Source organism: Lipophrys pholis, assembly GCF_963383615.2.
Source record: "Lipophrys pholis genome assembly, chromosome: 1".
NCBI lineage: Eukaryota > Metazoa > Chordata > Actinopteri > Blenniiformes > Blenniidae > Lipophrys > Lipophrys pholis.
In genome coordinates this window covers 990,889-1,006,463 of record NC_137635.1, presented here as the reverse complement: position 1 = coordinate 1,006,463, position 15,575 = coordinate 990,889, and the positions used below count along the sequence as shown (strand labels likewise).

At 44.7% G+C, this 15,575-nt stretch overlaps 2 protein-coding genes across 3 annotated transcripts; one reads left to right on the top strand and one right to left on the bottom strand.

Moving 5' to 3' along the window:
* Positions 1-2,417: 2,417 nt before the first annotated feature.
* Positions 2,418-7,812, bottom strand: LOC308118342 (outer dynein arm-docking complex subunit 3-like; the record flags this gene model as incomplete). The annotated part of the gene is made up of 13 exons (XM_080477717.1): positions 2,418-2,534; positions 2,992-3,141; positions 3,244-3,391; positions 3,512-3,672; positions 3,814-3,948; positions 4,227-4,349; positions 4,453-4,578; positions 5,126-5,224; positions 5,329-5,499; positions 5,714-5,791; positions 6,082-6,203; positions 7,689-7,743; positions 7,807-7,812. 13 exons carry the CDS (start codon positions 7,810-7,812, stop codon positions 2,418-2,420), a joined length of 1,491 nt encoding a protein of 496 aa, XP_080333843.1.
* Positions 7,373-15,575, top strand: stub1 (STIP1 homology and U-Box containing protein 1). 2 transcript variants are annotated; one of them, XM_080465555.1, is made up of 8 exons: positions 7,373-7,520; positions 10,250-10,480; positions 10,556-10,754; positions 11,368-11,533; positions 11,618-11,693; positions 11,767-11,823; positions 12,405-12,521; positions 13,371-14,971. In XM_080465555.1, exons 2-8 carry the CDS (start codon positions 10,367-10,369, stop codon positions 13,494-13,496), a joined length of 855 nt encoding a protein of 284 aa, XP_080321681.1. In that variant the 5' UTR covers positions 7,373-7,520; positions 10,250-10,366; the 3' UTR covers positions 13,497-14,971. The 2 variants fall into 2 exon arrangements, with proteins under 2 accessions (XP_080321681.1, XP_080321680.1); XM_080465554.1 differs by having other exon boundaries at positions 7,388-7,520; positions 10,265-10,480; positions 13,371-15,575.

The following is a 15,575-nucleotide window of genomic DNA, read 5'->3' as shown; positions in this document are numbered from 1 at the left end:
CTAAGGTCAAGTCGACAGATAAGGAGATAGGAGGGACTTTTCGGACGTACCCCTGGTTTTTAAGGTCTGTGAGTCGGCGCTTGGGTCCATCCGCACACCACCTGACACTCCCCCCCTGATGGCACCCCATCTGTCATCAGTCCACATGAATGTCGGGTGGATTTTGTTCACGTTCACATTTGTTCGTGGTTTCTTAATGAACCCACACGTCTGTGTGGGTTCATTACGAAAACAAGCAACAGAGTCCTCCCGTGGCCCGGCATACTAACTAATGGTAAATGGATTTCACTTGCATAGCGCCTTTTTTGCTGAGAGCAGCCCCAAAGCGCTTTACATGGTTCATCACATTCACCCATTCACACACCACTGGAGGCTGCAGCCATGCAAGGCGCTGTCACTCCAATGGGGGCAGTTTGGGGTTCAGTGTCTTGCCCAAGGACACTTCGGCATGTAGGCAGACAACCTTCCGATTGGGTGACAACCGCTCTACCAACCAAGCTATTTTGTTGTCTTTTTTGAAAATAAATGTTTTAGGTGTACACACTGCATGCTGGTTTGTTTGTATTTCTCAAATATCTTTTGGCCGCATTATTATTTTTCAATCAGAAGAAATGTATAATTCTCTGTGTAAAGTTACTCTCACATTTCACAAAAATCCAGTTTATCTGAGGCCGACATATTACATTTCCTAACTTTGTATAAGTTATTCTAATTGTTGTCCAAATTGCTAAATAATTCATAGTCTAACTATGTAAACCTGAATATCATATCTTCACTTCAGTTCATCAGATCAGGTATCAGAGAGCAAAAAGGTGCAGGACACCGGCCCTCGAGGCCCCGAACTGAGAACCCCTGGTTTAGATGCTCCAGTAATATTGAGAAATAAAACATTTCTAATAGAAAGTACAGCCACATACAAAGTGGCTGAGTCGATTCCATACATACCCCTAAAAACAGTACCAACTAATCATTTAGAAACAATTTGAGCGAACATCCATCCATCCCCCATCCTCGCCCCAGACACGTCCTCCAGCTCCTCCGGTGGGACCCCGAGGCGTTCCCAGGACAGCCGAGAGACATAGTCCCTCCAGAGTGTCCTAGGTATGTCCTGAGGCCTCCTACCAGAGGGACATGCCCAGAACACCTCCCAAGGGAGATGTCCGGGGGACATCCCAAACAGATGCCCGAGCCTCAGCTGGCTCCTCTGGATGTGGAGGAGCAGCGGCTCTACTCCGAGCTCCTCCCTGGTGACTGAGCTCCTCACCCTATCTCTAAGGGGGCGCCCAGCCACTCTACGGAGGAAACTCATTTCAGCCGCTTGTATCCGGGATCTTCTTTCGGTCATGACCCAAAGCTCATGACCATAGGTGAGGGGAGGAAGGAAGATGGAGCGGTAAATCCAGAGCCTCGCCTTTTGGCTTCGCTCCTTCTTCACCACGACGGACCGATACAGCGACTGCATAACTGCAGACGCTGCACCGACCCACCTGTCGATCTCACGCTCCATCTTCCCCCCACTCCTGAACAAGATCCCGAGATACTTGAACTCCTCCACTCGGGACAAGGCTTTGATTTGAGCGAACATTTACCTACAAAACGAATTGCAGTGGTAGGTTATGTCAGGACATTAGATATATACAATAGCCCAGAGTTAGTGGGATATGTATACCATGAAAATTCAAGAAAAATATCTGATAAAAGGAGCAGATCTTGGTACTAAATAACAGTGATGGTAATTGGGAGTTACTTTTAGTCACTACATTTAGCTATGCCTCTCTCGCCCCCCTTTGGTTTAACAAGAGATCTGCAGGAATTTAACCCTAACCCTCAGATAAACTGCATTTTTGGGAAATATGAGTGATACTTGGACACTGCATTGCATGCACATGCACATGCACGTTCCAGCTTCCTAATAAGTGTATCTGTCATATTCTAATCATGTTTCGCCTGTAACATCACATTCATCACATTCACCCATTCACACACCACTGGAGGCTGCAGCCATGCAAGGCGCTGTCACTCCAATGGGGGCAGTTTGGGGTTCAGTGTCTTGCCCAAGGACACTTCGGCATGTAGGCAGACTACCTTCCGATTGGGTGACAACCGCTCTACCAACCAAGCTATGCCGCCCTAAAACGACTACATCGTTGTCAGTGTGTCCACTGCTGCAGTGTATACGCAACACTTTTCTTGTGTTGTGAAGTTGTGAAGACGCTTTGTACCGATTAAACGTGCCAATTTTCTGTCAAACTAATTTTGACATGTTAAATGGTAAATTTCTTCCTTCTCCTGCGTTGCCGACTATCTACTGTGACCGACGCTTCATGTCCTCTGGTGTGAGGGTGTAGTCATCTCAGTCTGACAATTTATCATCTGTGGCACAGTGAGACAAGGAGAGGAACTAGTATTCATTTCATTCAGGCTCTGCGATCACCCAGAGGATGGCTGCTGAACTCACCATCATCCGGGAAGTTCTGTTTTTGTTCGTCGAGGGTTTTGTAGTTTGGAATCCCCTCCTGCACCATGGTGAGGAACTGCAACATCCAGCAACACAATGGAAACGGTCACTGACTTGTTTGATATGTTAATCCATGAAATCTAGATTTCTTTAAAAATGTTATCACTCTTCTGAAAAGCACATAAAATGCAATTCTAACAGACATCAGATAAATGCAATGGAACCCTATTTTTGCCCCAACAGAGCATTACTGAACCATTCACTGAGCTAACGGTAAATTACATATACAGACAAATAACCTTAATTCTACAATAAAAAAAGCCTTATTTATATAGGAGAAAAGATAGAAGGAAATGAAAGTAGGTGACAGAAAAAAGGAAATAGAGTTGCAAATAGTAAATATGTGAGCTGTACAATGAGGTCAATATGACTCTGTGAAGGGTTAACAAGGAAAGTAATCTAGCATGAGGAAAGGTAACCCTCTGGAAAATGAAATGTCAGCTGGTTGACAGCATCAGAAGTGTTTTCCTCACCTGTTCATCCTCCACCTCCTTCAGAGCAGCAGCCACATTGGTGCCTTGACACTCCGTGTATATTTCCTGGACTTTCAGCTTAACCTGGTTCATCAGCATCGCCACATACTCCTCCGAGTCCGGGTCAACTTCCTCACTTGCGTCTGTACACTGGAAGATGATCAATGACATTGGAAGGGGCATTTTTAAATATTGCTGAGAGAAAAAGGAGTTGACGTGCACAATCTAGCTTATAATCAACAGGTGTTTTACCACGGAGACTTGTAAAACGTTCGCCAGGTGCTTCAGTCCAAGTAGGGCGGCGTTCACCGTTTGAAACAGCCGGGGCTCTTTGGGCAGCTTGCGCTTCTCCTTCTCTGCCAGCAGCTTCTGCTTGAGCTCCTCCAGGGTCTGCTCATCACTAATGACAACACAGAGAAAAGATGGCCGTTTGTGATGGAGCATGGCAGCTGTGTGTGTATTGTCAGAAGTGTGGACTGATCATTTGTATTGATGAAGCTCCACTCGACCGGGGTCTCACCTGCAGCGTTTGGCCTTCTCAGAATGTTTAATGGCGTCAAGCTTTTGGCTCAGGAGCGTCTGCTGCTCCTTCAGCTGCAACAGGGCCGCCTCGTTTTTATCGTTCTCATTCACCAGGCCGTCATATTTCATCTTTTTGCAAATAAACCGATCCAGCATCGCCTAGACGTACAAAACATGAGCAAAAACAACAACAACACATAAGTCCCTCCATGCTCTGCTTCTATGTGTATTCATTGATAAAGCGTGTTTCGCACACAGATGACGTGTTTTTTTGAAGATTCTTCGAATGCATGCCTGTACATTAGTGGTTCCAGTGGTCTCTCTGAGGCCCCCTGAAGGCCTTCTCATGTCTTTGTCCTCTTCAGCTGCAGTCGCGTCGACGCTGTCCTGGGCGGCACTGCTCTCTTTGTATATCTGTCTCTTCTCTTTCTGAGCCTGCAGAGAAGAACCACGTCAAAGTCCCCGGGTCTACGTCACCGTGCAAAAGCTGTTTAAAACACTATGCTTTGGAAAAGAGACTGGATTTGTGAACTGTAGTCTTCTAACTGCATGTGCATGGTTTCTATTTCTAATTGTATTTAAGTCATTTATGAAGCGACACTTTTCATTTAAACTAAAGTCTCCTCTGAGAAACTCTCTGAAATCTTATTATCTCCAACAGCAGACGGGAACCCGGCTGAAATGCAAAGATCTTTTATCAGCATGTGTCTTACCGTTATATCCTGTCCTCTGTACATGACTTGGCACTCCTTCACGGTTTTTCTGTGGCCTGTTAGTGTTCCGTCTCTCTCCTTATGCTCACTGTCGAGCTGCTCCTTCAGCTGCTGCAACTCCACCTGGAGGAGCAAGAACACAAAGACATTTCAAAAAACAACAGCATGAGAATCATATTGAACGGTGATGCTTCTCGACATGACTCCACTTCGGATCGCAGGTCACCTGATTATCTTCTTTCGTGGTATTGGCATCCTTTTCAATGAGCTCCAAGTGCTGAAGCGCCTCTCTGTGCTTCTGGAGTTCTTCTTTCAGATAGTCTATCTCAAGCTGCAAAGCTGGACCGGCCTCCTGAATGAGGAGGAAGAATTTCAGAAAAGTTAAAAGATTACTTGATTCATTAAATTAAAGTGTGAGATGGTTTTTATACATGTTATATGTTTCCTTGTAGTTTATTTATAGTCTACCACTGTGGCCCTGGATTTACAAACACTATGTGAGACGCAAACTTGTTTTTTGTTATATGTCTGACTCTTCAGGATTAGTTGGCAGCATTGCCCCCACAAATATTACCTCTTTAACATTCATGAATGGATTCACAATTTCCTAGTTCAAATACAATCACTTGTTTTCCAAATATTTTTGAGATTTGTGATTGTAACCGTTAATACATTAAAATATAGGCTTATATTTTACAAGTGTTATTTTCAGTGATTAATATCTACTTTGGATAGTAAGTGTCCTCAGTCCTGTAATATTGTTCTTGAATCTGCTATCTGAACCAATTCTGCTCTTTGGTTACAACAGCACAGCCCAGAACCATGGATATACGGCGTTTCAGTGTCAAGACACATAGAACAGATATAAATAATCAATCCATCATCTGTGCTGGACAAACCTGCAGGTTTTCTTTGAGGCTCAGGAAGGTGGCACCGACGTACTCAGCCTCTTTAACCTTGGCCTTGACCTGCTCCACCTTGTTTTCCAGGGAGACTTTCTGAAAACACAAATGAGCAGTGACAGGAATTGTTAGCCCTTTCAGTAAAAGTGAAAAAATAAATAAATTACAAATTACAATCAAAAGATTGGTAAAACATGTACCGGGCAATTGTCTTCTTTTTTCAGCATTTGTGTTTTGGCCAGCTGTTTCCGCCTCTTGTGCTCCACCTCCAGCTCCTCCAGGCGGGAATACCAGGTGGTGTTGGCGTACCTCTGGGCATCAAGCTGCCTAATCTCATCCAGCTTTTTCTCTTGAATTGATTCAAGGACTTCCTGAACACATGAGACAGACAGGGAGGGGGAGGGGGGGGGGGGAACTGGGTCATCCATCATAGGCTCATGCTAGAAACTTTGGTTTAGACTGTGAACTGTGACCTCCTGACAGAGAGTGGGAGAGTAGGGTGCCTGGTAGTTCAATGAGATCCAGGTTGCTAAAAGCTCATCAAACTTCACATTAAAATGCACATTAAGCTGTTGCTCATCTTACCTCGTCTGGCATTCTGGAGTAGACACATTTCTGCAAACCTCCACTGTCAGACGCTGTGCTGACGAGACGCTCAGAGTCCTGAAGACAAGAGGACACACTGGTTTCAGGCCTCAAGCAAACGCCACATTTGTCACCATGAGAACTAATTGATTACAAGGTTATTTAATCCACCACATCATGCCTTCCATCCTATGTCATGGTAGTTTGAATTGCTTCATGTTATCACTGTTGGACGTACACACGTTTTACAATTTCCATGCAATTCGGGTGAACAACGTTGGCGAACGTAATAAATATATAAATACAAAGCAGCTGTGTTCTGCAGACACGTGACTGAGGACAGATGAAGGTGAAGCTGCTTCTCTTACACGGTCGGAATAAGTCAGGTCCTCGTTCATCCGCCGGATTTGCTCCTTCAGCTCGCGGATGGTCTCGCTGTTCTGGTCGATAATGGGCCCGTCACGCGCATACTGCGCCTCTCTCACGCGCTCTGGTGGACAGAATGTTGCATCAACAACACGGAGACTCGTCTAAATTTGTTCCAGTGAGTTATTCTGAAAGAATCATGAGCAAGTCCAACTTACCGAAGAGTTCGATTTTTTCTCTTGTCGCAGTTATCTGGTCGACAACAGAAGGTTCGATTCCGCTCGAAGTCATTTTTGTTTGTGTGTTTGAGATTTTTCTGTGTGAAAAGTGGCTTTGAGAATTTTCTGAGATGAACAGTCTACCAGGAACTTCAGAGTATATGCTTTGAACAGTTAGACGTGAAAGCCTTTTAAAGCCTTTGTGACGTCATACCGGACATCAAAAGCTTTTGACACCCCCGATGATCCCCGATGAAAACTACGTGAAGCCGATGGCCTGTGAAAGTTCGCCTCAATCATTTGTTATTCAGAGTGAAAAATCATAATTTATCTTACAGCAGATGTATATTCTCCATTTCGAATTATATCTCTATCTCTATCTATCTATCTATCTATCTATCTATCTATCTATCTATCTATCTATCTATCTATCTATCTATCTATCTATCTGTTTGGCTTTGCTTTGAGTAGTGCAACAGAAAAATAAAATTATTCTAAAGTCCTCCAACATGGTGTGGACACAAATTTGTAATTCTTCATCTAAAGAAGTTATGGTGACCAACTTGTTTTGGACATAGACTATAGATCACGGGGAAGTCCGATGTCACACTCTCAACTCTGAAACTCTCACATATGTTGCTTTAAGTTTAAATCAAACTTGAGATACCACCAAATTGACGTGTTCTGTCAGACATATTCTGTGACCCTAACCCAAAGAACTGAAGCTAAAGACAGACACATTAAGGGAAAACAAATTTGAGAGTATAATGAAATGAAATATTGATGAAAATACAACCAGAAAACCAGTAAACATATATTATATGTTTGGTAGTTTTCTGCTTGTATTTTGTCTGCGGATTTTAGGGGATTTTATAATGAGATCCCCTAAATTCAGCAGACATTTATAATGACTTTGTAGTTGTGTACTCGGTACACAACTGCAAAGTCATGGTATACAAATACAAATTCCACTTTTACAAGTGGTCAAACCTTTTTCACCAATATACCTTCATAATGTCACGACCTAACACAGTTAAAACACATTGACACTATTACACGGGCGCGCGCTCCTCTCGGCTTCCGTCGATGTGGCGTAAAACGTGTGACGTCAGTATAACAACAACCTGTCATGACAACTCCTATGGGGCGAAAATAATCGGTTGAGATTTGATATCAAATTATGGATCACCTGTTCTACCTGGATGTGAGAGTCAACCTCTGAGGTAGGGACAACAGACTGGATCCGCGCGACGGACGCTGCCGTTCCGACAAAACGCCAAACACTCCCGATGTGTAGCGAACGAGCTAACCTAGCATTAGCCGCTATCTGGTTGCTGTGCCTTCCAGGCGGCGTTAAAAAACGATAAATGTTCACATGACTCCCGTCAAACCTGCAATAACCATGGTGCCGACAGCCACGTGCTCGTTGTGGTTGTAAATTCGTGGCTGCGGACAGAATATTGCGGGAAACAGTTAAGTGTTCGTGCTAGCTTTCCGACCGGCGAAAACCGACATCACGGCGCGACTGAAGTTCGCTTCCGACTCGACTATTAAAGGGAGACTTGTGGGCGAATTATTTTAATTTTTTTTTATAATAAGCGTAATAAATCTATTAAAACATAATCTCCCTTTAACACAGCCTTGCATTAAAACCAGTATAATGTTGAAAATAGTTCAGCAGTTCATCATCCACATCAAAAACACTCAATTGTAAACTGAGTTACTAAAGAAAGAGAAAGTGATAATAGACACTTGGAACTATTATTTAGTTTGTTAGGACGTGATGAAATCTGCTGCATCTTAGTATAAAGCACGTAAATCACTGATTTAGGTCTCCGTCTGGTACATCTGGGTGCATTCCTTTAAACAAGCTATTTATTAAATGATAGATTCTGATTTCTGAAGTCGTCTTAGTTTAAATGTCAGAGCAGGTTTTCTTTTCATGGGTTTTTGATCTCCGACATGATTTTAAGCAGAAATCTGTGTTGTGGGTGTCCGTCCCAAAAATCTGGTTTTCCCAAATTTCTGGGATCAGAAGGGGGTCTCTACTTTAAAAAAAATAAAGATAGACAAATAGACATTTTTGCTGATGCCTCTATTGTACTTTCTTGCTTTAAAAAAAAAAAAAAAAAGTTATATTTTTTCCTTTATGCTAATAGCTTCTTTTCATTGGTGATGTTTTTCACTTGTACCTGTACCTGACTCACCTCACGCTAAACTTCACTACATGTACTTGTTTGTACTTGTTGCCTCCTGTCGTTGACACATTACTTCTATCTGCTCCCCTAAACTGAGCACCTGTAGAGGCTGAACTGTGAAATAGAACTTCCTCGTCTCTGCTTGAACATTTGAATGCATTAGAATGAGTCGGAGAATTACGAACCAATCAGAGGCCGCCTTTCAAAACATATATACCTATGGTATCAATTGACCAATCACGTTGCTCTTACTGGGCGTACTCAAGCCAATAATTCACTATATCTTGGTGAAAAAATAAGAATTTAACCAAAATTAGATGGTGATAAGTTTAGATGAACATTATCCAGATATTTTAGAGGCTTTGAGCAACATGTCCGCTATTTTTTCAGCCGTCTTTTCCAAAAATTGACGGTCCAAATGATGGCTGGACAGCTCGCTGCCTAAAACCATACCTGACAATCACCTGCTCATGTATGCAAACGTGAATATGATTTATAAGAAGTCAAAGTCACTGATTAAGGTGCCATCCTTTCCCCCCCTTGTTACTAGATAACAACATAGTCAATAAACCCAGATCATCCACTTCAGTAGTTTTCGTGAAGGGGGGTTAAATGCAATAGAATACATTTTGAACTTTGTGGCGGCATGTTTAATCACCAAGAACTCACTGAGTGATGACGTGTTAAAAAGCATCAATGTGTGCAGGACTTTCTTCAGGATATGAATCATGTGATGGGCCCGACTCAATACTGCCAATACACAAAGCTGAGAAGTCTGACCAAATTTCATGTTTTCCCCCCTTGTAGTTTATGAGGATGAATGTTGATGAAAAGAAAACACCTGCTACAACTTCATTCCCAAATTGACTGTTTCAGACTATATATAAAGACCTACCAGGTATTTTATTAGAAAAAGCATCAGACTAGCACAAGAAGAGTGTATACATCCAATCAGCTGATAAGTATAATGGGTTTTTATTATATGATGTGATAAATATGCGGAATTGTGTCATTTCATTAAAAAATAAAAACAGTTTGGGAGTTGGACAGTTTGAGTGCAGCTATTTTGGATATAAATCAGATCCTTTGCTGATAAAATAGTTACTTTGCTTTGCTTTAGTGTGACATTACATTTCTGAAATCAAGCTTTCTGCTTGGATTTCCAGTTTAATCCAGAACCTCAAACTTTAAATAAAGTACTTTTCCCCCCTTAACTTTCCCCTGAACGAGCGGACGGGTGCTACACACGTGAGGCCAACTTCCGCCCCGTCAACAAAGCCAGCAGCGTGAATAAAACATCAGAAGAGATCCGCTGCGGACTAAAGTTATCCTTAATGTCCCTGCGTGTCTCCGTGCTGCTTTAACGGCTGATATCACGCATCCTTTCTCGGTATTGCGCTGAGATGAGCTCCGTCCGCTGCTCGACGCGTTAGCCGGGTGATGTTAGCGGAGCATCGGCGGCGGATCGTGGGTGTGCGCGAGCGGATCGTTATAGTCCGTGGGATGAATAGTTAATGTGTGTGTGTGTGTGTGTGTGTGTGTGTGTGTGTGTGTGTGTGTGTGTGTGTGTGTGTGTGTGTGTGTGTGTGTGTGTGTGTGTGTGTGTTGTGCGCAGTCAGCGTGTTTATCCGGCGGTGATTTGAGCGGCTCCAGACGCAGCTGGTTGCCGCTGCGCCCTGCCACGCGCATTGCGGGTGCGCGACGATGCAGGGAAGCGACCGCTGAACTTTTATTAATGTGTCTCTCTCCTCGAGCTGCGCGCGACCCAGGACGGACAGGGCTTTCTTGGACCTGTCACATAGCCAGCCGGAGAGACGGGGAACAGGATCGGGAAGCAGGGCGAGGCGGGCCCCGCGGAGCCGGTGGAGAAGATGTCCGGCAGCCCGGAGAAGAGTTCCACCGCGCAGGAGCTGAAGGAGCAGGGGAACCGGCTGTTCCTCTGCCGCAAGTACCAGGAGGCGGCGACCTGCTACAGCAAGGCCATCGTGAGTGACTGTCTGGGAAGCATCGTGCCCGTGGAGCCTCGTCATGAGTGTAACACTCATTGTCTGTTTCCGCAGAACCGCAATCCTTCGGTGGCAGTGTACTACACCAACAGGGCTCTGTGCCACGTGAAGCTGCAGCAGCATGACAAGGCTCTGGCAGACTGTAAGCACGCCCTGGAGCTGGACAGCCAGTCGGTGAAGGCCCACTTCTTCCTGGGTCAGTGTCACCTGGAGCTGGAGAACTACGACGAGGCCATTGGCAACCTGCAGAAAGGTCAGGATAACTTTTAGGACAATAAAAGTTGTATTTTTGTGTCAGTGTGTGAAACCGCAGCCGCTTTATTGCACAATCCTCCTCGTGTGTTTCCTCATTTAGATGAAAGTTAGTGTGTGAAGTTCATCTTCTCTGTTCTGCCGCCGCTGCCAGTCGCTTCAGCGTCAAAGAACAAATAAATTAATCCGCTTCAACTTAAAAATAAAATCTGAAGCTCTTACACTCTGAGGCTCTTTGTAGATGCAGCATCGTTTTTACAGGGATTTTTCGAAAGTGCCGAGTCGCCGTGATGAGAGCGGCATGTCGGAAGGAAATAAAACTCTAAATGTGCTTTGGTCAGTGTTCCTTCTTGTGGATGTTTGACCTTTGCCGTGCAGATTGATGGATGTGGAGTTTCTCTGAGAGTCACTTCTGATCTGAGGACATTTTGAAAAGACGATGCCTGAATTCACATTCCAGCATGTTAAGTGATTGCAATTGTTTTTAGAGTCATAGAAAGACTTGTTTAATATTTTAATGGCAGACTAACTACACTGCTACGCGGGGGTGGGAAGACGGATCGTCTTGAGCTGCATCATCAAGTTTATCATCGATGTGTTATCTTGTTCTGCAGCTTATAACCTGGCGAAGGAACAGAGGCTGAATTTCGGAGACGACATCCCCAGCGCCTTGCGTATAGCCAAGAAGAAACGCTGGAACAGCATCGAGGAGAAGCGCATCAACCAGGAGAACGAGCTGCACGCCTATCTGACCAAACTCATTCTGGCCGAGAAGGAACGGTGAGGCTGAAGAGAAACGTGCCGACGCCACGTCAATTCCGAGACGATTCAAGCAACTTAATCATAACTTTGCATTTCATTCAGGGAACTTGAAGAGTACAAAGAAAAACAAGATGACAATCAGAACGGAGGCGACGTGGCCAAGATGGCGTCAAAACACGTAAGTCTGGCCCGGAGTATTTGGGTCGACGCGGCGGAACACGTTGATAACATGAAACTGTGGCAATCCTCAGGACAAGTACCTGATGGACATGGACGAGCTCTTCTCTCAAGTGGACGAGAAAAGAAAAGTAAGTAGGAGAATTGCCTCCCAGTGTGTTAATTGCGTCGCCCGGTGAAAGCGGAGATCGTCTGTGTGGCCATTAGGCGGAAAGCGGAGAAGCGGCGTCCATTAGCGCGCCGGCAGCGGTGCACCTCGCTCACAGTTCACTCGCTTCTTTAAACCGTTGCCACGGCAACTCACACAGATGAACTCACACACACACACTTTTCAGGCGTCAAAGTTGACACGGCGCGTGTCTGCGTGTTTCTGATGTCTGGATTTTTGCCGTATATATTCGAGTGACGCACAGCCGCCGACAATCAGGGGAATAAAAACGCCACTAAGCGGCTCCTGCTCTGATGTTACCACGGTAACGGCTGCACCTCGCTTCCTGTTGTTGACTGGACTGAAGAAATTGTTATAATAAACAAGTAGTTTTAATCCAACCCTATAATCGTAATCCCTGGATTTCATTTCCACCTCGGCTGCACAGCGCGTTGGTTTATGTCGTTTCTGAGCAAACTAATTTGTTAATTTGTGCAATAATGCCTCCGGAGAAGTTCCATTAAGTTCACGGCTCCGGCCGTCTTGGTTGTGGCGTCTCTGCAGAAGCGAGAGATCCCAGATTACCTCTGTGGGAAGATCAGCTTCGAGCTGATGAGGGAGCCGTGCATCACTCCCAGTGGAATCACTTACGATCGCAAGGACATCGAAGAGCACCTACAGGTGAGAGCCCTGCTGGCTGCACGCTCGCCGTATAAACTCCTTTTTACATTCCTTACTACCAATAAGAAGTTTAAGAAGTCGAGGCTGTGATTCTCAGAAATCTATTCAGCTTCAATAAAGAGGCTTGATATTGATATTTGTCTCCAACGTTCTGATGTTTACCTGCACTTCTTTGATCCGTGATGAGGAAGAAGTGCAGTTACCATATTTACACTTATTGTGTAGTTGAGCCTCTGATCTGGTTCTATTAGTCTGCATGTCGATACTGATGATGTAATAAAGAAAAGTCACTATGAGTTGGGAGTTAGACAGACACTTTAATGCTGCAAACTCCTCAGAGAGTCTTGGTTATATTTCTGTGATGTCATTTCTTCAGGGTAAGATGTGGTTTAAGATATTAAGGTGATCAGGTTGTTTGATTTAAAAAAATAAGAATTCTTGTAGGGAAACGATCACAGTTGAAAGTATTAACGATCCTCCTTCCTACTGATGCTGCAGTAACACGGCGACCCAATAGCCAAATGTCCATTTTTAAAACTGATCTTAAAAGCATTTTTATTCTTTGGCTTTTAACCCAAATTCAGTCTTTATTTCTATTGTTTGTACTTTATGTTTTTATGCCTCTGTGTCTATTTATATTCAACATGTGGTTTCAGCTGTGCTCAGGTGCTTCAATCTGACTAAACACGGACGTAATTGTGAAGATTAAGGCTTTTATTAGAATTTAAGTCAGTATGAAAACAGTTTAAATGTAAAGTGTGCAGCAGATGTTTCCATGCTCTGATTGTCGACACTTCATTAAAAAGTCATTCTCCACGAAGCCACACGTTGTTTCTGCTCTGTCTGCAGCGAGTGGGTCACTTTGACCCGGTCACCAGGAGTCCCCTGACCCAGGACCAGCTGATCCCCAACCTGGCCATGAAAGAAGTGATCGATGCCTTCATCCAGGAGAACGGCTGGGTGGAGGACTACTGAGGAGACGCCTCTCATCTCTCCGTCACCCCCCCTCCGGCGCTCAACACGAAGCCTGGACGACACGAGACGAGAGAGAACTATAGTGAACCGATCACCCCCTTGCCTGGATACGAACTTTACACAAGCGGGGAAAAGCCAGACGATGGACTACCGAGACGGGAGCCACGTTTCTCGCCCTCTAATCCCCACATTTCAAACTCTGCTGTAAAACCATCCCACCGCCCCAGCTCACAGAGCCTGCTGCTCCCTTTAAGACCTCCTCCATCCTCTCCTCTCCTCCATCCTCTCCTCTCCTCTCCTCCATCCTCTCCTCTCCTCTCCTCCATCCTCTCCTCTCCTCACCTCTCCTCTCCTCCATCCTCTCCTCTCCTCTCCTCACCTCTCCTCCATCCTCACCTCTCCTCCATCCTCTCCTCTCCTCACCTCTCCTCCATCCTCTCCTCTCCTCTCCTCCATCCTCTCCTCCATCCTCTCCTCCATCCTCTCCTCTCCTCTCCTCCATCCTCTCCTCACCTCTCCTCCATCCTCTCCTCTCCTCCATCCTCTCCTCTCCTCTCCTCCATCCTCTCCTCACCTCTCCTCTCCTCCATCCTCTCCTCACCTCTCCTCCATCCTCTCCTCCATCCTCTCCTCTCCCCCATCCTCTCCACTTCTCTCCTCCATCCTCTCCTCCTCTCCTCTCTCCTCTCCTCCATCCTCTCCTCTCCTCTCCTCCATCCTCTCCACTCCTCTCCTCTCCTCCATCCTCTCCACTTCTCTCCTCCATCCTCTCCTCTCCTCTCCTCTCCTGGGGCCACATTCTCAGGTCTCTCCCTAATCTTTTCTTTCTCCGAGTGCCACAATCCCTAGAAAAACATCAGCATTGCACTCGTGTTTCACACAAATCATCGATAAAAAAGAACAAAAAAATGACATTTAGGTGTTCGAATGAAGACATTAGCTTTCGTTTATCGTTTCCTCCAGTATTTTATAGTCATTTTACATGAAACATTTGAGCATTTGTCCATTTCTAAATGTACATTTGTAGAAGGGGCAACAAAAATGCCAAAAACCTGCTTGGAGGTTGTTTGTATGCAACTTTTACACCATGACAATGAGAAGAGGAATTTCTATTTCCTTCCCCCGGTGGCGCCGCCTACATACGACCCATGTCGCCATACTGTAAGATTGAGTAGATAAAATAGGCTTTTCTTTTTCTTCCCTTTTGCATATCAATCGCACCCCGTTACAGACAATTGAGATAAGTTGAATGTATGCATTAAGTATTATTTAGGTTTTGAGTGAATCTCATGTAATTCAAGATGCTTTTATTTCTTAAAGATGATAAAAGGGTTTTCTTGAAAAGCCTTGAACTGAAGACAGGAAATGAATGGCGATGGCTGCTGCGTTTAACAAAACAAAAGTTTGCTGGATTTAAGAACAAAAATGTAAAAGAAAATGTTGGATTTTAGGAGACGGGAGACATTAGCTGTTGCAAAAAAGAAAAAGGAAAAAAGAAGTTTCTTTGAAGAGTGGTCTGCGCTGTCAGTGTCGTGTTTTGAGAAGAAAAATCGTCCCGTTTGCCTGGAATGACAGAACAGAACTCTCCTCCAGCATGACGGGATGTTTTCTTTGAATTTTTGAATTTCGTTCTAATCCCTGGAGAAGATGGCCGTGGACTCCTCACGTTAACCTTCACGCCCATTTTCCTGCAGCAGCTTCTGCACAGCCAGGATCCTGAGGTTTTCACCCGCGGCACACGAAATGCTGGAAGAGCTCCGACCATCCTCTCCTCCTCTTCCTCCTCCTCCTGCGTACCTCACAGCGACTGTTTGCTGCGCCCATTTTTTATTTCTTTTTAGTTCACTGCTTTTGAGTTTACACGTCCGCCCCCCCGCTGAACGTGTCTGTGATGAATTTGACCCGTGGCTGGTCGGTGTACATAACGTACTGGTGTATCTGATTTTCCTCTTTTTCTTTCTCTGAGAAAATCCTAGAGCTTGAGAAAACTGTATTAAATGTAGATATGTTGATAACATAAAAACAAACAAAAAAGCCTGATTCAGTTTTCATTTGTCCCCAATTAAACCGTGAACTTTG

Coding starts and splice junctions, on each gene's coding strand:
- stub1 (XM_080465554.1), top strand. CDS start 10,367: ATGTCCGGCAGCCCGGAGAAGAGTTCCACCGCGCAGGAGCTGAAGGAG. Junction 11,534..11,617: donor ATTCTGGCCGAGAAGGAACG/GTGAGGCTGAAG, acceptor CATTTCATTCAG/GGAACTTGAAGAGTACAAAG. Junction 12,522..13,370: donor ACATCGAAGAGCACCTACAG/GTGAGAGCCCTG, acceptor CTCTGTCTGCAG/CGAGTGGGTCACTTTGACCC.